Genomic DNA, 22,332 nt, shown 5'->3' with positions numbered 1-22,332 from the left:
CAGAGTCTAACCACCAAGTGTTTCTAGGTACTGAAGCTAAATTAACCTCAGAACAGACCAAAGCAAGGAACGTACCCTTATTATCACGCCAGGCGTGATATTTTGTACAGTCCTTCTTTACATGTCCAGGCTTCTTACAGAAGAAACAACCCTGATTATCCTTATGTTGTTTCTTCTCAACTGGACCCTTAGCAGCTTCCTTATCATTCTTCCTTTTCTTGCCCTTATCCTTAGAGGCATAGGCCAAATGAGCACTTTCTGTCTTATCTTGCTTCAACCTGTCTTCTTCTTGCACACAGTATGAAATGAGCTCATTTAGAGTCCATTTCTCCTTTTGACAGTTATAACTGACCTTAAATTGGTTAAACTGTGCAGGAAGAGACAACAAAACCAGATGCACTAATAACTCGTCACAAAGATCGAGTTTAAGTGCCTTAAGCTTTGAAGCAATATGAGACATTTCCATAATGTACTCCCTGATATTTCCTTTGCCCTTATACTTCATTGAAATCAAGCGAGCTAAAAGCGTGCTTGTTTCTACCTTATCGTTTTTCGCAAAACGCTTCTCAATTTCGGCAAGGAAATCTTTAGCCTTAGTAATCCCTTCGGATTCTATGCCCCTGAAGGCTTCCGGAACGCCGCGCTTAATGATCATAAGACTCATGCGATTTGAACGCTCCCACTTCTCATGCTCCTTCTTTGCATCAGGAGTGCTATCCGCATTGAGAGGTTGGGGTTGTTCAGTTCTTAATGCATAGTCAAGATCCATGCAGCCAAGAACAATTAATATGTTCTCTTTCCAAACCTTGAAGTTTGTCCCATTTAGCATGGGAATTGAGTTGATGTTAGCAGAAATTGTTGCAGCAGATGCATTAGCTGAAATAAAACAAAAGATGCTCACATCAATAACCATAATCAATAAAATTCAAATAATGACAATCCCCATCCAAGATACCGGCACAACATTAATATCAAGTCTTTGGACAGTAATATTAACTTGTAAGTGATACCTTGTTGCAATGATCAAACATTGACAATAACTCATGTCAAATAATGAAACTATCTTTGGATCGATTCATTATTCACATGTAAACCTTATAATTGTCACACGCTTATCATCGCAGATGTGTATACAGTCTAAATAAATATTAACCTTCCTTTGGGCCGATTAAATATTTACACGAAAGCATACACACAAACATCTCACATTCCTCATGAACAATCTACACAAGAGAGGTTACTTTGGCAACTTCTTGTTTCAATTAATCAATTGGAGTGAGAGACAACCTTAATACCTTAGTGTCATAATATTTGAATTAAATAATTGATTAAAAAACCGAATTAGATTTAAATTAAAAAATTTAAATCAACTGAATTTCCAAAAACTTAATTGGGGTCTCACAGCTTAATTAGGGCCCATAACTTAATTGAATAAATTAAGTATACCAAAGTGGACCCATGAAAAGCTGAGGCTTAACCATAGTGAACACGAAGTTCGCTTGACTTCGAACGCGAGGTTCGACTGTATTGAGTACGAGACTCACTTAAGCACGAACGCGAGGTTCGTCTGAAAATGAACGAACGTGAGGTTCGTTTGATAAAAGAACGCGAGGTTCGACTGAAGTACGAACGCGAGGTTCGTTAAAAAAAATGAACGCGAGGTTCAACTGAAGTACGAACGCGAGGTTCGTCTGAAGTACGAACGCGAGGTTCGTCTGAAGTTCGAACGCGAGGCTCGACTGAAGCACGAACGCGAGGTTCGTCTGAAGTACGAACGCGAGGTTCGTCTGAAGTACGAACGCGAGGCTCGACTGAAGTACGAACGCGAGGTTCGTCTGAAGTACGAACGCGAGGTTCGTCTGAAGTACGAACGCGAGGTTCGTCTGAAGTACGAACGCGAGGTTCGTCTGAAGTACGAACGCGAGGTTCGTCTGAAGTACGAACGCGAGGTTCGTCTGAAGAACGAACGCGAGGTTCGTTAAAAAATTGAGCTTGACGCTCACCTGAGTTGAACGCGAGGTTCACCTTAGAACGAACGCGAGGTTCGTTAAAATTGAGCTTGACGCTCACCTGAGTTGAACGCGAGGTTCACCTTAGAACGAACGCGAGGTTCGTTAAAATTGAGCTTGACGCTCACCTGAGTTGAACGCGAGGTTCACCTTAGAACGAACGCGAGGTTCGTTGAGCGCGAAGCTCGGTTAAAATTGAACGAACGCGAAGTTCGTTTGAGGTAACCACCTCCTTAATTTTCGCCATGAACCCTTAGGGTTTCAAACTGAAACCGCCGCCGCCAAACCCAAAAAATTCCTCGATTTTTATTTTCAAAACCAGATCCAGAATCGGAAAAGCAAAAGATGATTTCTTGTTCCAGATCCCAAAAAATTGAAGGAAAAATCGAAGAAAAAATCCAAAAATTCCAAAAAGTCACTGTTCACCGGCGTTTTTTCAGTTACTGTTCACCCGGAAAAACTTTACTGTTCACCTGGAAAAAATTTTCGTTACTGTTCATCCGAACAAAAAATACTGTTCATCCGAAAAACAAAACTGAATCTTTAACCAGAGGTTTAAGATCAAAAAACCCAATAAAACTTAAATCCCTAAGAATTAATCAAGGTGGCTCTGATACCACTTGTTAGATCTAAATCAAAACTTGAGATCTAAAACCATATAGCCATGATTAATTCGAAGAGATTAACAAGAATCTAAAAGAGCGAAAGCTTATACCTGAATCCATAGAAGAAATCTTGATTTGGGTTTTTTGATGATCTTCTAACCTTAGGGTTTCTCTAAATCCGAAATTTCTCTTTCTAGATGGGGGTGAAGAGAATTAGAGAATGTTAACCCTAGGTTAGGGACCATAACCCCTTATTTATAGATGTTGTACTTTTTGTAATTTAGCCCCTCAATAAATCACAATTACAACATGGTATCTGTACATATAACCCCATAATTATATTTAAATACCCATTAACCCAACTTAATTGATCACTTTAGTGGGTTATCCTGAAAGATAGCAATACACATTGATTAATCATATGTGCCCACAAATAGATTTATTATATTAAATCCAACATCAATCTCCTTAGCCACCGACAAAGGTAGTTTCAAGGTCTGCATAGTATATGTCGCAATCATGCTAGTGACCGATTGGACTAAAGTGGCTCGATCTACCGGCGGGTGACAAGTGCTTGGCTTTCCAGGATGCAAGCTTCATCTTTATCTTATGGAGGATATGGTCATAGGTTCTAGTATTCACCTTCTGAGTGTGTAATGGGACACCCAAATACATACCCAAGTCAATGTAGTGCGAAATACCCGAGCTTGGCTATATATTATTCACCATGGACCTAGCAACATTAGGAGAGGTGATAAAGCGAGACTTAGCCAGGTTAATTTTCTCACCCGAAGAATCACAAAAATTATTGAGGCACTTCATCGTAGCTTGACACTACTCTACCGAAGCTTCACCCATAAGAATTAGATCATCCGCAAACATGAGATGTGATAATGGGGCCCCCCCACGTGATGCAAGGAACGGTTTCCTCACACCCTTCATCACTTCCGCTTCAATCATTACTGACAATTTATTCAAACAGAGCACGGATAAATATGAGGAAAGAGGGTCACCTTGTCGCAATCCTCTTGAAGGCTTGAAGTACGAGGTCATTTCCCCATTCCAGAGCAGATTCATTTCAGTGGAAGAAATACAAAACATTATAAGTGAGATAAGAGTGGAAGGAAGGCCGAGATCCATAAGAACCCACCGCAAGAACTCCCAACTAATCCGATCATAAGCCTTTTCCAGATCAATCTTCATAACCATGGCCCCGAGCTTGCCCTTCTTATGCATCAAAAAATGCATGATTTCTTGAATTATTACAATGTTACCTTTCTATTTTTCTATTCTCCTTCTTATGCATTGTCCTTAGGACAATGGTTAGCAAAATTCTATTTCATATCTCAGTTTCCATAATTTGTTATCTCAATATTGGTTTGTAAAAATTGAATGACATACAGGACTAATCTAAAAAATTTGTTAGTGGTCTGACGGTATTTGTCTTTGAAAAACATAGTTCAACTTGGTTGTTTTAAGAAAACAGTCTAAGATATTTTTTTATGAAATAGTATGAAATTTTGTGAAGGTTAAAATTTAACATGTAATAATTGTACTTCATTATAGATATAGTAATTCGAATTTACTTTACATGAAAAATTAAAAAAAAAGTTTCTTTTTTGCGTTAACGTTTGCTCTCCAGACACTCTCCACATACGCAGATGTGGTTGGGGGTGAGATGGGGGGAGGTTGAGGGATAAGAAATGATTCTTTTTTGTTTTTGTTTTAAGAATAGACAGTAAAAAAGAACCCCCATTGTTTCATTAATCTAAAGAAAAACATTTCAACTATATCCATCCCTTGTTCTTCATAACTATCTCTTACCACTAATTATCTTTAATGTCCCACTTACCCACCCATCCCTCCAACTTCTCATCATTTTTTAACCTAAAGATTGAATTGTGTGTACATGCATAGCGTGCACAAGAGAAATACTAGTAAGAGAAATATTCTAAGAAAGTCAAAAGTATGTCAAAGCAAAAAAGATGAAATACAAGGAAACAAAACTGAGACTCACCATAAGAATGATTAGGAGAGACATAAAAAATTTGCAAAAACAAGAGTCAAAATACATAATATTTATGTAACCTGTACAAAACAACAAAAGAGTGCTCCATATGTTCTTAGCTAAAGGACATCTTATACCTCCATTATTAAAATAAGTGTATAAGTTCCTCTAACCTCAAACTCCCCTTTGTTACACCACTTCCGTTGAGGTTAAAAATAATCTGATTGGATTGAGATTAATTCGTTAACAAGTTTTTCATATCCCTCTTTTTAAAAGTATTGTCAAAAACTAAAAGGGAATTTCTGAGAGAGAGATACATTATTATACCATTTATCCTGCTGGAAAATAAAAGTATTTCCCTTCCCAACAATAAAGAAAATCATACATATGAACCAATCTTGGCAACCATTGTGTTTTTTTGGTTGTGTTTTTTAAAAAAACACCATGTCATGGTGTTTATTTTTCAAAAGTGTTTTCAAAACACCATTTTAAGTTTTATCATATGATACACACCCAACCAATTAAACCTTACTCTCGCCCGTTGCCACTCCCCACCACCAACCACTTGTCGGCCATCCGTCGTCACCGGCCGTCGCCTCCGGCCCGCCGCCTCCGGTCATCGTTCCGGCGTCGCCATCGCGGCCGTCGCCCGGCAACGATGGTTGTAATTTTTTTCTTTACATTTTAACTTTCATGTTCATTCTTGGTATTTATTTTAATTTGTAACTCCAGGAGTGAGCCGCATCCAACTTAAAGATGAGGCATATGGCAAATAGCAGTCTTTGGGGAACGATTGATGCGATAATTAAATTGGCCCTCTGGTTCCAGACTGAAAGCTTGTACATTGTAATCATTTTGATATTTTTTTCTTCGTGTAACGAAGGGGAAAGCTTGTTGGTGGGTCTTCTTTGTTGTATAACCTGAGAAGCTTGCATGATAAAATATTGTGATCTGTAAGAGGTTGAATTATAATTGTCGTAAATTTTGCGCAACCCGTCGGTCAGACTTTGCTTGCCCTGTATGTACTCAAATTTTCTTATATTTTTGATGTGTTATTATCCTCGTGTGCTAACGCTATTCATGCTTCTGCCAAGCATTTTTGCTTGCGGTAAGGAGCATAGAAATTTTGTGAGATGTTAAGCATTTCGGATGGTGGCCGATCAATCTTATGTTTGCTGATGTTAGATTTATATGCGAAGTTTTATTGGCCAAACGCGCAGTATGTAATGCAACACTCAAATCTGCAAGAAGTAATGAAGCGACGTGTGAGCGAGTGGCATTCAAAAGATATAGACGGCTGCGTGAACGTAACAAACCGAGGAGCAACATATATCTCATATCTATATATGCTCATGATACGTATCTAATTGTAGTACAATGGGCAAATTTATAAAAGCCTAATACGTTCACCACCATCATAAAACAACGAGGAATAATTGTTCAACATGTTCTAATAACATTGATATTATATATTACATTAGCCTCAAAATGTATTTTAGTGACATTACAATATAATATAACACTAATTTCAAAACACAAACACCGAATACCCACCACGCATCGTTCCAGCATCCTTTGGGGCCAAACGCATCTCGAAACCTTGACATCTCACTTAAGGTGCTCCGGGTGCCGACATTACCGGTATGGTTTGTTGTTCTTGTGCAGTCATATACATCTTCTATCAAAGCTCGACATCTTCATTTTCAAACTCGACAAATAATGGATCTCCAGAATCATGCATTCTAATCACGTTGTGAATAACGCAACATGCTAATGCTATATATTTTTGTTTTCTCAAACTATATGACGGCATATCTCTTAAAACTGGAAATCTTTTTTTCAATACCCCAAAGCATCGTTCTATAACATTCCTTAATGACGAATGCAAGTAATTGAATAGTTCTCTAGTACCTTGCGGTGGAAGATTTTGCCCTCGATAATCATTCAAATGATATCGTTCTCCACGGTACGGTGAAAGAAAACCCGGCATATTGGTATATCCAGAGTCAACCAAATAATACTTTCTTGCAGGGGGCATAGGGAATTTGTTTGCGGGATTGCTAATGCACTCTAAGAAAATTCTTGAATCATTTGCACTTCCTTCCCATCCACTCATAACAAATGTGAACCGCATATCAAAAGAGCAAGCACACATCATATTCATTGTCGGCACAATTTTCTTTCCACGATATGGAACTTGACTATCTTGCGGCACACAAGCTGAAACATGAGTTCCATCTATAGCACCTACACAATTCTGTCATGTAATATAGATATTACTATTAGAACGATAGTAAAAAAATTCACATAATTAATGTAGGAAGGAATATATACATACCTTGAAATAAGGATAATACTTTGTGGTATATGATATCTCTGGTGGAGTTGCATCGTATGATGGAGGAACGATCACATATTTGGTTAGAGAGCAAATTGCATAAATGACCTTCTTAAAATATGTAGAGATGGTCTCTAGTGAATGCTGAAAACGATCTGCGGCCATACGTTGGCGTTCACTATGAGAAAGCACAAATAAAAAGATTGCTACTTGTTCTTGAATCGTCAAGTTTCTAGAATGTTTTAATTTTCCAATTCTCTTTAACTCTTCACAAAGGTTAATAAATGCCTCTTTTTTCATTCGGAAGAGGTCAAAACAAGTACCCGGGTACCTAGAACCTCAATCACCCAATCATGCCCACTTAATTTTGAAATCCTTTGTGGTCGAGGCTGCTCCATAAAAGATCCATTAATCTCCATAAATGCATGAATAGTCAATAACACTTGAAATTGCTCCTCATCTGAATCAGAGTCTGAATCAGATTGTGATGATAGTTGATAATCATCTGTATCTGTATTACCATCCATACCTACAAAGTATAATAACATTTAACACAAATACACATGTCAACAACATAAACAAGTATAATAAAATTTAACACAAATACACATGTCAACAACATAAGGCATGAATAAATTTACATAAGGCATGAAACACAAGTCAACAACATAAACAAGTATAATACCAACAATGTTGTGGAAATACACATATATAGGTTCAAAAACTAACACAAATACACCCAAAAGTCCTCGACCTACTAGAACACAAGCATAATTTTAAACACACACAAAAGTCGTCGTCCTACTAGAATCAAACATATAGAAACACACACAAAGTCCTTGGCCTAATAGAAACAAACACAAACATAAACAAATACAAATTTCTTCGAAACAAACATAAACAACATCAAGGTAGATTTAACACCCAATCCTTCTTTCTCTCGCTAGGCATGGCTAAAAACATGGTTCTCCATGATGCATCATCATGCAAAATATGTGCGGCCTTGGAAAACTGAGTTGAGTCAACACCGGGAAGAGCACTAAGTTCAGTGATGCACTGAACCATTCCTTGTTCTTCCTCGGAGTTTCTTCCTCTCCCTCCACTAACATGACTATCTGCAGTAGTCGAACTCATTTTCCTCTCCCTCAACTCCATTTTCTTCCTAGAGTTTTCTCCCATTGAGGTTAAAGCTTCAACCATTGCTAATTGGATTTGCTGGTTCAATGGTACACGTTTGATGGTAGGACTTTTAGTAGAAGGATGAGCATGATCACCAGTAGCAGTTGTATCACCAAAAATGATGCACAACTTGTCATAACCTTTGCAACCCTTCCTTCTAAAATATCTTGCGTACTTGTGCGTCTACGTAAAACAAAAAATAATAACGAATTCAAACTCACATATGGAATCTAATAAAAATTGCATTAATCAATGAGTATTACCGCATACAACTTAGTCCACACATCTTCCGTTGCAGATATTTGACCGGTGCTCACAGTATACCCAACTGCCGTATCTGTCAATAGACTTTTTAAATTTCTCCATCTTTGTCTCAATTGGTTAAACTTATTTTTCATTTGGTCATGAGTGTATTCTCTCCCCGTCTTCTTTTTCAACTCATGCTCCATGAATTTCCAAGATGATCTAGTAAATGTAGTTGTATGCCTATTTCCCTTTTTCACTTCTTCCACCATCAAGTCTATGAAATAAAGCTCCACATTTTCAGACCAAAACCCCACTCCTTGAGAAGGGGAAATCTCCACCACTTCGTTGACATCACGATTTTCACTTGACATCTATTACAGTCACAACAACATCAAACCAAAAAGAATATTGATATGTCGTTAGAGAGTTTATTTGAATGAAATAAAAAGTGGAATCAACAACATAGGATGAAACTAGAATAAAATTATCCACATGAAAAGTGGAATCAACATGTATTTATTGTGGAATCAACATAGGATGAAACATGAATAAGTAGAAACATCATTATTAACTACTTCTTATCAAAATAAGTAGAAACATCCTTATAAGAACAATTCCAGACCGCCCTAAGTCAGAGGCTGGAAAAGTTGGCATTTTAAATGCACATAATAAACATGTTATAATAGTAACTTATATAATTATTGAAAATAGCTGTTTGGTAATGTTTAGCAAAATCTATTTACCACAAACAGTTGTGTTTCGTAATAATGTGCCTAGAAATAATTATAAGTGAAAATGATCAGAACAAACCTAAGTTTAGTTTCAAGTTTATATACAGAAAGAAAAAACATTATCAAAAGCTAATGGATAGATATGTCATAAAAACTACCAAAAACATAAACTACATTTAAAAATATCGTCAATTTGTTTCTGAAAACATGCCTCTTGAAAGCAACGTTTCTACTGAGCATGCACGAAAAAGTTTTAGCGAATAACATTTATTGACTTGTTGTCTCACAGAAACACTACCAAAGAAAACAATACCAAAGTGTTATCCATAATCCGCTCTGGGTTATTTTTGTTAACAAAATCAAATAAAATATCCCAGCAGCTCAAACAATTGTCTGAAAATGACAAATGATGAACTGGAAAATCTCCAGTGTACGCTAACCCCAGCAGCTCAAGCAAGTCGCTATTCTTACAAACTGTAGAAATCCAAGTTTGACAGGATTTCTCCTAATCAGATCACCATTCTAATCTCCCACATTTTTCATTTTAATGACATCCAAATTGATAGTTTTACTACTTTAATTCACATACTTTGGTCCACAGAAACTAAAAATAAAAGGGGAACAAATATCACACAGTTATTATTTCAGCAATAAACGAGGAAAAAAACCGACCTTGATCGAAAGTGTTGGAGGCGTCGGAGAGTCGGAAGCTTCAGCGATGTCGGAGGAAGTGTCAGAGGGTCGGAGGCGGCGTCGGATGGTTGGAGCTGCGCCGATTTGGAGTGGAGGTCGCGTCGAAGGCTTCAGCGAGGTCGGAGGCTTCAGCGAGGTCGGAGGTTTCGTCGGAGGCTTCAGCGAGGTCGGAAGTTGCGTCGGAGGGTCGGAGGCGGCGTTGGAGGGTCGGAGCGGCGCCGATTTGGAGCGGAGGCGACGAAGTTAGGGTTGAGGGAGATCAAATGGGATCGGGGTTTGATTTGGGGGAAATGAGACGGAAAGTTGAAAACACCTTTTAGGTGTTTTGGAAAAAGTGTGGATTTTCTGTGTTTTGTGAAGGGGCAGCTCAAAAAAACACCCCAGTTCCCAAACATGGTTACTAGTGTTTTTTTGAAAAAAAAAAACGAAAATGGGAGAAACACAATGGTAGCCAAACGCTCTCGGTTTTCATTAGCCTTTCCAAAGGGCTGAAGAAATTTCTAGAGTTTTCCTCCCCAGCCCTCCACCTGCCGCCACTAGGAAGATGATGATGAGTAATAAAGCCCCAGCCAAGATTTATTAGTTTCTCAGAACATTTTCGACCGCCGTTTTAAAAGCAAAGCATTACTGAAATGTGAAATCCCTCAAGTTAGAAAAACCCGCAACCCAAATTCTTTCCTTTACACGCCTGACCGCAGCGCGCTAAATCTTGTTAGGTACATTGGTTACGAGGGGCAAAGTTTAACCTGTTAAACATTATCCCTATCTTTATCTATGTTTGTTATCCATCCTTCTAGACGCTACCAAAAAATAAAGTTCAAACACATATGAAGGTAAACTTTTAACAAACTTAAAAATGTTCTGAAAAAATTCAAAACTTTAAAAAAAACTTAAAAATTTCGAAGCATACAAATAGGCCATGACCAAACTTAAAATTTATAGAAAATACCCTAAAAGTTTTTAAATTGGGAGAATGCCCTAAACAATTTGAAATTCACAAGAAAACACTAATTTTTTTTAAAAAAAATACAAACAATATATTAAAATTCTAGGAATTCAAAACAGCCTCCTAAAAAATTGAAATTTGTCGAAAACACTTTGAATGTTTTGTAAATTGCAAAAAGCCTTAAATTTCAAATTTTATAAAGAACACCGTGAAAATTTCAATCGTACAAACAATAACTGAAAATATAAGAATTACAAGTAGACCTCTAAATTTTTTAGAATTTATAGAAAGCACCCTAGAAGCTTTAATAGTTACAAAAGACAACTTAAGAAATTCTAACCTGTAAACAGTATACTGACAATATAGATTGCAAACAACCCCCTCAAAATTTGGACTTTCTAGAAAACACCCTAGAAGTTTAAATATTACAATAAACACCATAACAAAATAAAAAATTATAAAAAAAAACTCTTTAAATTTCAAACATACAAGTAGTAAATTAAGAATTTTATAAATTTAAAATTTGCAAAAAACATCCTAAAAGTTTAGAAAATTACAGACAACACCCTAAAATTGAAATTTACAAAAAATAGTTGTTTATAAGTTTTGATCTTTTCAAGGGCTTTTTTTGTAAATTTTGAATTTTTGAGGGTGTTTTGAGAATTTTTGAAACTTTAAGGGTGTTATCTTTAAATTCCAAAACTTTTAGGGGGATGTTTGTAATTCTATATTGTCAATGTACTTTTTCATAGGTTTGAAATTTATATATAGGGTGTTTTTTAGAACTTTTTGAATTTTATGAAGGTGTTTTCTATAAATTTTGAATTGTGCATAAGGCTTCTTATAATTGTCAAATGTTTCGGGAGGTTGTTTATAAGTTTATTATTTTGAGGGGCCTTTTTATAATTTATGCATTTACAGTTGAGAGTAATAGAGATCCTTTTGTGATAAATTTTAACTCTTATGATATGTTATACCATAGAAACTTTTTCCCCACCAACTGTTCTAGGGTAATATCATGTTACACTTTAGCCCTAATTGCTTTAACCTCATACCAAACAAGCTCTTAAGTTATATCCTCCCTTTATTTATTGGATCCATGCTACAAAATCTTCTTCTTATCCCATCAATTTCTTTTTCTACCCATGTTGGAAGACAGAAGAATGAAAGGAGATAAGTATGAAAAGCTGATATAATAGAATTAATAAGATCAATTCTATTTCTACCTTCTAGGGATAAATATTTTTCTTTCCATCATTCTAATCTCTTTCTAACTTTATTAATAAGAGGTTTCCGATCTGAAGTCCTTGAATCGAGCAATTAAACACCATCAACATAAGAAAACACTCTCAGTGAAAGATTTCCCAAGAAAACGAGAGAGCTTTTATTGAAGTTAATTTTAAGAGCTGCCACTTTTCAAAACAAAATAAAACCCACTTGAGGATCATTGCTTGTGGAAGGCGAGCTTTGCAGAAGAGTATGGTGTCATCTGCATATTGAAGGTTAACAGCTAAGTTCACTTTAGATTTTTGGTCCCACGCCTTCTATAAATTGTTGGCATTTAGGGGGTGTTTGGTTCAATTTCTACAAATTATAAGAAATGTTTTCCACCCAAAATATGATTTTCTTGCATTTCTTAAAAATATTATAGGAATAGTTTTGAGAAGTCAAAAAGTATCAATTTTCTTATTTTTTGTACTTTGTTTGTTTAGTTCAAAACAAGAAAATGGCTCGTAACTTTATAGAAAATAACAAGATTTTCTATAATTTGTAGAAATTGAACCAAACACCCCCTAAATTTATAGAAAAGTGTCAACTTTATAGAAAAATGAAGGATGGAGTGTTAGATTTCTAGATGATTTCCGTCCATTTTGAGAGGAAATTGATTTCTGTAAATTTTGGTATTTTTCTGTACTTTACAGAAAATATTTCTGTAAATTTTTTTGAACTAAACACAGTTTACAAAAATCTACAGAAAATTTTTAATTACAGAAATACCATTATCAGTCCTTTTGAGAAAACTTTTCTATAAAATTGTTAAACCAAACACCCCCTTAGACACCTTGCCATTTAGAGCATCTACAACTACAATAAAAATCAGAGGTGATAATGGGTAGCCTAGCTTTAGACCTCTCCTATAATGAATCTCCTTTCCTATTTCTCCATTGGTCATCATGATTGCTAGATATACCATTGCACAGTGGCGGAGCTACATAGTGTCATGTGATGTCACAGGGCATCATTACCCAAATTTTCATTGGCTTGCCAATTTTCCAGCAAAACCCCATCATGTGTGTGTTGAGTGATCAATTAATCTGTGTTGAAGCGCTGGGTTGAACTCCATTAATTATGTGGCAGTGGGTTAGGCGGGTTAAGAACTAACCCTAAAATCCTCTATTCTCCAAAATTGGACAAATTCGCCCGCTTTCTAAATATCATCTATCATCTACCCTTTAAAAGAGGGAGTTCATGAAAAACTTTTCCCTCCCCAAACTAACCTTCAACCAATTTAAATATACCAAGCTTATCCTTATAATCGTTAAACAGATTTCATCATCCTCGTCGAAAATCCAAAGACCTAAGATTTCCGTCGGTTACGCCTTTCTCTTCGCCCACCAGTTCATCGGTTACCCTTCTTCTCAGCCCATCTCCTCAGTTCATCGGTTACGTCGTCCCACGTTCTTAACCCTTCAATTTCCAAAGATGAGTATTATTGCCCTAATCATCAACGCCACGCCTCCGCCATCATTTCCTCATTTCTCAGAATTTTGTCATTAGTTAGGATCAGGAAGGAATTTCATTGAAGAAGGTATTTCTAAATTTTACCTATGCTTTTTAAATTTCAAACGAATTCTACGTATGATTTGAATCGTTATTTCTGCTCAATTCACCCTCTCACCTTTTTGTTCTTCATTCCTTTTATTTTGTTCTAATTTTGCTCTACTTCTCGATTTCCTACAGTTTCAAGGGACAAGTGTTTCAATTTTCAAACAGCAACTGTAGCGAGATTAGAAAGTAAGTTCGATGATTTTGAAATTTATTTGTATATGCGCTCTGTTTCTTGGATTTATTAGCTTGTTGAGCGCCTCTTTGGCCGTTAAACGGATGGATTCCAGGTCTAGGGTTGTCCGAATTTAGGGCTTGCTTTCAAGTCTTCATCTTGCTCCTGTGTCAATTTCATCAGGTAAAAATTCAATTGTTAATTTTTTGAATTTTTTTAATTTGAGAAAAAGGTATGATCTTTAGGGAGAAATTAGTGGAACTTATCTGGGATCTGATTACCCAGAAACATGGCCATAATGAGGAATGGGCATGGCCATGGGTATGGTGATGGTCATCCATGGGTATACATTTTTATCATCAATCTTACACATCTTATTTTGAGAGACCTTTGGCAAAAGCCTACACAATAACACTACGCAAATATAATGAAAGACAATAAACCAACCACACAGCCCAAAAAACACAAGGGCTCCGACCCACCCGTCCGGCCCGAACAACAAGCCCGCCCCGGTCGGCTGGCCCGCCCGGCACCCTCATCGCCCCCACCTGTCGGCCCGCCGCAGTCCGCCCTGTTGGCTAACCACCGGCCACCTGCCGCCGCCGCCCACCGCTGGCCCTCCCTGTTTTTCGTCCCGGCCACCCGTCGGCCACCACCCCAGCCGACCACCCGCCAAACCGCTGGCCCCGCCCGTCGCCTGTCCGCCTAGCACCATCTCCGTCGCCAAGCTGCCGCCACCTCGTCGCCACTACCTCGCTGGTAGCCGACCAATGCGTCGTTCGTCGATTCTCGTCTCCCGCCGCCACCTGCCACCCGCCCGTTCGCCGTCCGCCCACTGCCGCTATATAAATGGTCAAACTAGTTTGACCAAAATGGTGTTTGCAAAACACATTTGAAAAAAAAACACCATGACATGATGTTTTTTACAAAAACACAAAAAAAAACATATTATTTACCAAACACATCCTAGTGTTTGGTTGGAAAACAATCAGGCAAAAGCTACAAAATTTTGCCATATAAGAAAACTTTTGTGTAGATAGTTTTTGCGTTAGGATCTAAACAGATTTTTTTTTGTGATGAGGTGTAGTTATTTTTTATTTTTTATTTCTCTTTTTTTAATCATGCAGTTTTTCTTCCTACCAAATTAGTCGTAACATTTGTTTCAAGTTTTTTTTCTACAGAGTGCAAGTCCATTTATCTTTCTTAGGGCTTGTTTGTTTGCACGGAAGTAATTGTGAAGTAATTGAAGTAAAAGAAGTAAAAGATACTTCTGCTACTTCCAAACAAAAAAGTATGTTTGGTTCTCTGAAAAACTTACTTCTAATACTTCCTTAAATGCTTATGTGGCGCCTACGTGTCATCCTTACTTCCAAAATATTTTTCCAATACTCAATACTCAGAAGTAGCTTGAAAGTAGTTGAAATGCATATTAATTAGGACATAAATAAATTTTTTTATTAATATTTTCTTTATTAGTTATTTCTAACAACCTTTCATTGATAAAATTACTTCCTAGTAATATTTCCAAATGTTATCCAAACAAAAAAAAGTAAATGAAGAGGAAGAAGTTTTACTTCTAAAAATATATGAAACAAACAAAAAAAATGCTATTTCCACTACTTCCTACTTCATAGCTTTGAAAGTTACTTCTATAACCTACTTCTTACTTCTAATACTTCCATTATCCAAACGGGCCCTTAATTTCAAAGTTGTAATCAAACAGTATATTTACATATCTGGTTGCTCTATTTATATTCGCAACTTTATTTTCGTCCAGCCAAACAAGTTATATCCATTACTTTGGAAATAATTTAAAAAAAAAAACATTAACCAAGCTAAAGAGTTTGAAATCTCCTTATGACTCGCCCTCCTCCTCCTCAGGTATAAGCACCACATTAGCGTAGTTTATCCAGTCCAAACTAATTTTTCCATCCCAAGTATAATAAATCTATGGGCTTGTGACACGTGCCAATCTTGAGCCGCTAAGCTTTCGCGCCATTTTTTGGCACGTGCGTCGCACGTGCTACTCCGTCGTCCATCGTCTAATCTCCCTGAGGGCTAAAGTTATACCCTCTCTCCGGTGACAGACTCAATTATTGATCTATATCTCCCTTCTCTCCCCCTTTCTCTGTCAAAAATCTCGAAACCCTAGATATTTAGATCGAATCCCTGAACGAGCTCGGTTTCAACCAGAAGAACAAAATCTAGCGATCGCCTGGTCTTCGATCCTCCCAAGTCTCAGGTAAGTCCTCGATTCGTAGTGTAATTTTGATTATTTCTCTGATTTTAGTTTATTTTTCAGTCACTACTGTATAAATTGGGATCCGATCCATAACCTAGCTCAATTTCACACCGAAGGAAACCCCTAGCGATCTCTGAACCTTCGATCCTCGATTCACAGTGAAAGTTTGATCACTACTGTTAATTTCTACGATGTTAGTTTATTTTCACTTAATTCCACTAGTTTATTTATTTATTACCCTAGATATTGGTATCTGATCCCTAAAGGAGCTCAATTTCACATCAAAAAAGAACTGAAGGTCTTCTGAATCTTCGATCTGTTAGATCTGAATCATAAAACTTGAGATCTAAAACCATATAGCCATGATTAATTCAAAGAGATTAACAATAATCAAAAGAGCGGAAGCTTATACCTGAATCCATAGATTGATCTTGTTTTTGAGTTTTGGATCTTCTAACCTTAGGGTTTCCTCTAAAACCGAATTTCTCTCTTAGATGGGGGTGAAGAGAATTAGAGAATGTAGTCACCCTAGATTAGGGACCATAACCCCTTATTTATAGATGTTGTACTTTTGTAATTTAGCCCCTCAATAAATCACAATTACAACCTGGTATCTGCACATATAACCCCATGACTTATTTAAATACCCATTAACCCAAATTAATAGATCATTTTAGTGGGTTATCCTGAAAGATAGCAATACACATTGATTAATCATATGTGCCCACAAATAGATTTATTAGATTAAATCCAACAATCTCCCACTTGGGCACCATATGATTCCTTAAACTGTGTATAACCTTATGAGCTCAAAAATTGCTATCACTGAAATGGTATTTCCGAACAATCTCGTCCATTGACTATATCAATATAGGATCAAAGCGGCCTTCGTCACATTTATCGTGACTCGACCCATCAATGGTCACATATACCAATACAATCAAACGACATAGATCAATCATGGATGTGCAACATGAAAATTACATGCAATGTGATCAGTACATGTCTATTTTCAACTGGTCCTCCTTAGTGAGGTCAAAACCAAACATAATGTAACAGAGTGTCTTAACTGAATACTTTATTCTGATCAGACAATACAACCAAACATAAAGCACCACAAATACAAACTCCCACTAAAACATAATATCCTCAAATAATACCACACCCATATGAGCAGTATGCTCATGAAAGACCTTAGGTGGCAATCCCTTAGTAAGAGGATCAGCTATCATGGAGTTTGTCCCAATGTGCTCTATGGATATCTGTCCACTCTGTACCCTTTCTTTCACAACCAGGAACTTAATGTCAATATGTTTTGACTTAGTTGAGCTCCTGTTGTTATTGGAATACATTACTGCAGATTTATTGTCACAATATAGCCTTAGTGGTCTTTCAACATTTTCCAAAATGCGCAGTCCCGTGACAAAATTTCGCAGCCATATTCCCTGATTGGATGCCTCATAGCAAGCTACAAATTCTGCTGCCATAGTGGAGGAAGCTACTAGTGTTTGTTTGACACTTTTCCATGATATAGCTCCTCCTGCTAACATATAAATGTAGCCTGATGTAGACTTCCTGCTATCTTGGCATCCAGCAAAATCAGAGTCCGAATACCCAATGACCTCTAATTTCTCTGATTTTCTGTATGTGAGCATGTAATCTTTTGTTTTCTGAAGATACCTCATAACCCTTTTGACTGCTATCCAATGATCCATACCAGGGTTGCTTAAGTATCTGCCTAACATCCCAACAATGTACGCAATATCCGGACGCGTACATACCTGAGCATACATTAGACTTCCTACAGCCGAAGCATAAGGAATCTTCTGCATTTCCTGAATTTCAAGGTTACCTTTAGGGCACTGATTGAGACTAAACTTGTCTCCTTTAGCAACAGGGGTGTCACCTGGTCTGCAATCTTGCATGCCAAACCTTTTAAGTACCTTATCGATATAGCTCTTTTGTGATAATCCAAGAATACCCCGAGAGCGATCTCGATGTATCTGGATCCCTAATATAAAAGAGGCGTCCCCAAGATCTTTCATCTCAAAATTCTTTGATAGAAATCTCTTGGTTTCGTGCAACATGCCTATATCATTAGTGGCAAGCAAGATGTCATCCACATACAGAACCAGAAAAATATACTTACTCCCACTGAACTTGTGATATACACAGTCATCAACAATGTTCATCTCAAAACCGAACGAGATAACTATTTGTTGAAACTTATGATACCATTGACGAGGAGCTTGCTTGAGTCCATAGATGGATTTCCTTAATTTGCAGACCATATTCTTTGGGTCTCCCGACACAAAGTTTTCTGGTTGCACCATATAGATCATCTCATCAATGTCTCCATTGAGAAATGCAGTCTTAACATCCATCTGATGTAACTCAAGATCATAATGAGCAACAAGTGCCATGATTATTCTGAAAGAGTCTTTCGATGAAACCGGAGAGAAAGTCTCTGTATAATCAATGCCTTCCTTTTGAGTATAGCCTTTAGCCACAAGACGTGCCTTATACCTCTCCACATTACCGTTTGCATCCCGCTTGGTTTTAAAAATCCATTTACAACCAATTGGTTTTGCACCTTCTGGTAATGGGACAAGTTCCCAAACCTTATTGTCTTGCATAGACTTGTACTCTTCATTCATGGCATCAATCCACTGTTGAGAGTTAGAACTTTTCATGGCCTGAGAGAAGTTGATTGGATCATCTTCTAACATTCCACTACTTTCCTCATGTTCTTGGAGAAATACAATATAATCATCCGGAATAGCATTTCTCCTTTCTCTCGTGGATCTCCTTAATGGCACTGGTTCTTGAGGTTGTTGAGTTTGTTCTTCTGGAACAGGGAGTTGTTCAACATTATCATCTTGAGGTTCCGGATTTACTTCTTGAGCAACAACAGGTATAGGAACCTGAATATTGTCAAAAGTAACTGTATGGATTGGATCTGAAGCCAATTCCTCCTCAAAACTAATGTCTCTAACCTTATTTCTCCCCCCAAACTCAACATCCTCAAAGAATGTTGCTGTTCCCGTCTCAAAAATGTTCCTTATAGTGGGATCATAAAACTTAAAGCCCCTAGAGCGTTCAGAGTATCCAATAAAGTAGCTGCTAACTGTTTTGGAGTCCAATTTCTTTTCATTTGGCCTATAAGGCCTTGCCTCAGCTGGACATCCCCAAATATGTAAATGCTTTAAACTGGGCTTTCGACCAGTCCAAAGCTCATAAGGTGTTTTAGCAACTGCTTTACTTGGTACTCTATTCAGAATGTAAGCTGCTGTCTTAAGTGCTTCTCCCCAGAGTGACTCTGGTAAAGAAGAATGAGCAATCATACTTCTTACCATATCCTTAAGAGTCCTGTTTCGTCTTTCAGCTACACCATTCATGCTAGGTGAACCCGGCATGGTGTACTGTGGGACGATACCGTATTCCTCTAGGTATCTAGCAAATGGTCCTGGACGTTGTTCACCTGAACCATCATATCTACCGTAGTACTCACCACCACGATCAGATCTGACGGTTTTAATTCTTCTGTTGAGTTGATTCTCAACTTCAGCTTTATAGGCTTTGAACATGTCCAGAGACTCAGATTTTTCATGAATAAGATATAGGTGCCCATAACGTGAGTAATCGTCTATGAATGATATAAAATATTGTTGACCATTCCAGGATTCCGTAGGGAATGGCCCACAAATATCCGTATGTATCAATTCTAAGACATCCGAAGATCTGTTGGCACCTAATCTTTTCACTTTGGTCTGTTTTCCCTTGATACATTCAACACATACGTCGAAGTCCGAAAAATCAAGGGAATCCAAAATGCCATCAGACACAAGACGCTCAATTCTACCTTTTGAGATATGACCTAAGCGCTTATGCCATAATGTCGCCGAATTTTCCTTATTTAATTTACGCTTAGTACCACGTGATTCCACATGCAAGGATTCATTGTAAGAAGCAATTGTATCAAGCAAATATAGGTTGTCATAAATACTCAAGTAACCGGTTCCCACAACATTTGAATTAAAAGATAAACTGAATTGACTGTTTCCAAATGAACAAGAATAACCTGATTTGTCCAATACAGAAACAGAAACCAAATTCCGTCTAAAAGACGGTACTACAAAAGTATCTTTTAAATCCAAATAATAACCAGTTCCTAACAACAACCTAAAGTGCCCAATTGCTTCCACATCTACCGATTGTCCGTCGCCCACAAAGATGTGTCTTTCAACATCACTTGGCTTTCGGTAGCTCAGGCAACCCTGCATAGAAACACTTATGTGAGTAGTAGCACCAGAGTCTAACCACCAAGTGTTTCTAGGTACTGAAGCTAAATTAACCTCAGAACAGACCAAAGCAAGGAACGTACCCTTATTATCACGCCAGGCGTGATATTTTGTACAGTCCTTCTTTACATGTCCAGGCTTCTTACAGAAGAAACAACCCTGATTATCCTTATGTTGTTTCTTCTCAACTGGACCCTTAGCAGCTTCCTTATCATTCTTCCTTTTCTTGCCCTTATCCTTAGAGGCATAGGCCAAATGAGCACTTTCTGTCTTATCTTGCTTCAACCTGTCTTCTTCTTGCACACAGTATGAAATGAGCTCATTTAGAGTCCATTTCTCCTTTTGACAGTTATAACTGACCTTAAATTGGTTAAACTGTGCAGGAAGAGACAACAAAACCAGATGCACTAATAACTCGTCACAAAGATCGAGTTTAAGTGCCTTAAGCTTTGAAGCAATATGAGACATTTCCATAATGTACTCCCTGATATTTCCTTTGCCCTTATACTTCATTGAAATCAAGCGAGCTAAAAACGTGCTTGTTTCTACCTTATCGTTTTTCGCAAAACGCTTCTCAATTTCGGCAAGGAAATCTTTAGCCTTAATAATCCCTTCGGATTCTATGCCCCTGAAGGCTTCCGGAACGCCGCGCTTAATGATCATAAGACTCATGCGATTTGAACGCTCCCACTTCTCATGCTCCTTCTTTGCATCAGGAGTGCTATCCGCATTGAGAGGTTGGGGTTGTTCAGTTCTTAATGCATAGTCAAGATCCATGCAGCCAAGAACAATTAATATGTTCTCTTTCCAAACCTTGAAGTTTGTCCCATTTAGCATGGGAATTGAGTTGATGTTAGCAGAAATTGTTGCAGCAGATGCATTAGCTGAAATAAAACAACAAATGCTCACATCAATAACCATAATCAATAAAATTCAAATAATGACAATCCCCATCCAAGATACCGGCACAACATTAATATCAAGTCTTTGGACAGTAATATTAACTTGTAAGTGATACCTTGTTGCAATGATCAAACATTGACAATAACTCATGTCAAATAATGAAACTATCTTTGGATCGATTCATTATTCACATGTAAACCTTATAATTGTCACATGCTTATCATCGCAGATGTGTATACAGTCTAAATAAATATTAACCTTCCTTTGGGCCGATTAAATATTTACACGAAAGCATACACACAAACATCTCACATTCCTCATGAACAATCTACACAAGAGAGGTTACTTTGGCAACTTCTTGTTTCAATTAATATATTGGAGTGAGAGACAACCTTAATACCTTAGTGTCATAATATTTGAATTAAATAATTGATTAAGAACCGAATTAGATTTAAAAAAAATTTTAAATCAACTGAATTTCCAAAAACTTAATTGGGGTCTCACAGCTTAATTAGGGCCCATAACTTAATTGAATAAATTAAGTATACCAAAGTGGACCCATGAAAAGCCGAGGCTTAACCATAATTAAAAATGAACGCAGAGTTCAACCTGAGTACGAACGCAATGTTCGACCTGAGAACGAACGCAAAGTTCGTTAAAAATGAACGCAGAGTTCAACCTGAGTACGAACGCAATGTTCGACCTGAGAACGAACGCAAAGTTCGTTAAAAAATGAACGCAGAGTTCAACCTGAGTACGAACGCAATGTTCGACCTGAGAACGAACGCAAGGTTCGTTTAAAAAATGAACGCAGAGTTCATCCTGAATACGAACGCAAAGTTTGACCTGAGAACGAACGCAAAGTTCGTTTAAAAATTGAACGCAGAGTTCATCCTGAGTACGAACGCAAAGTTCGACCTGAGAACGAACGCAAATTCGTTTAAAAAATGAACGCAGAGGTCAACCTGAGTACGAACGCAATGTTCGACCTGAGAACGAACGCAAAGTTCGTTAAAAAATGAACGCAGAGTTCAACCTTGGGAACGAACGCGAGGTTCGTTTGAGGTAACCACCTCCTTAATTTTCGCCATGAACCCTTAGGGTTTCAAATTGAAACCGCCGCCACCAAA

General features: G+C 37.5%; 1 protein-coding gene across 1 annotated transcript; it reads right to left on the bottom strand.

Annotated features, from left to right (window-relative positions):
- Positions 6,304 to 10,533, bottom strand: LOC109841548 (protein ALP1-like). Its single transcript, XM_020410510.1, has 3 exons — positions 9,789 to 10,533; positions 6,961 to 7,489; positions 6,304 to 6,879 (listed from the first exon to the last, which is right to left on the bottom strand). The coding sequence occupies exons 2-3, from the start codon at positions 7,258 to 7,260 to the stop codon at positions 6,304 to 6,306; spliced, it is 876 nt and encodes a 291-aa protein (XP_020266099.1). The 5' UTR covers positions 7,261 to 7,489; positions 9,789 to 10,533.

This window comes from Asparagus officinalis, chromosome 5 (genome assembly GCF_001876935.1).
Source record: "Asparagus officinalis chromosome 5, Aspof.V1, whole genome shotgun sequence".
NCBI lineage: Eukaryota > Viridiplantae > Streptophyta > Magnoliopsida > Asparagales > Asparagaceae > Asparagus > Asparagus officinalis.
The sequence above is the reverse complement of the archived record's forward strand: the minus strand, read 5'-3'. Positions and strand labels throughout refer to the sequence as shown.

Excerpts from the sequence above, each read along its gene's own strand:
- LOC109841548 (XM_020410510.1), bottom strand. The coding sequence starts at position 7,260 with ATGAAAAAAGAGGCATTTATTAACCTTTGTGAAGAGTTAAAGAGAATT. Across the intron at positions 6,880-6,960 it reads AGTATTATCCTTATTTCAAG|AATTGTGTAGGTGCTATAGA; the intron begins GTATGTATATAT and ends ATTACATGACAG.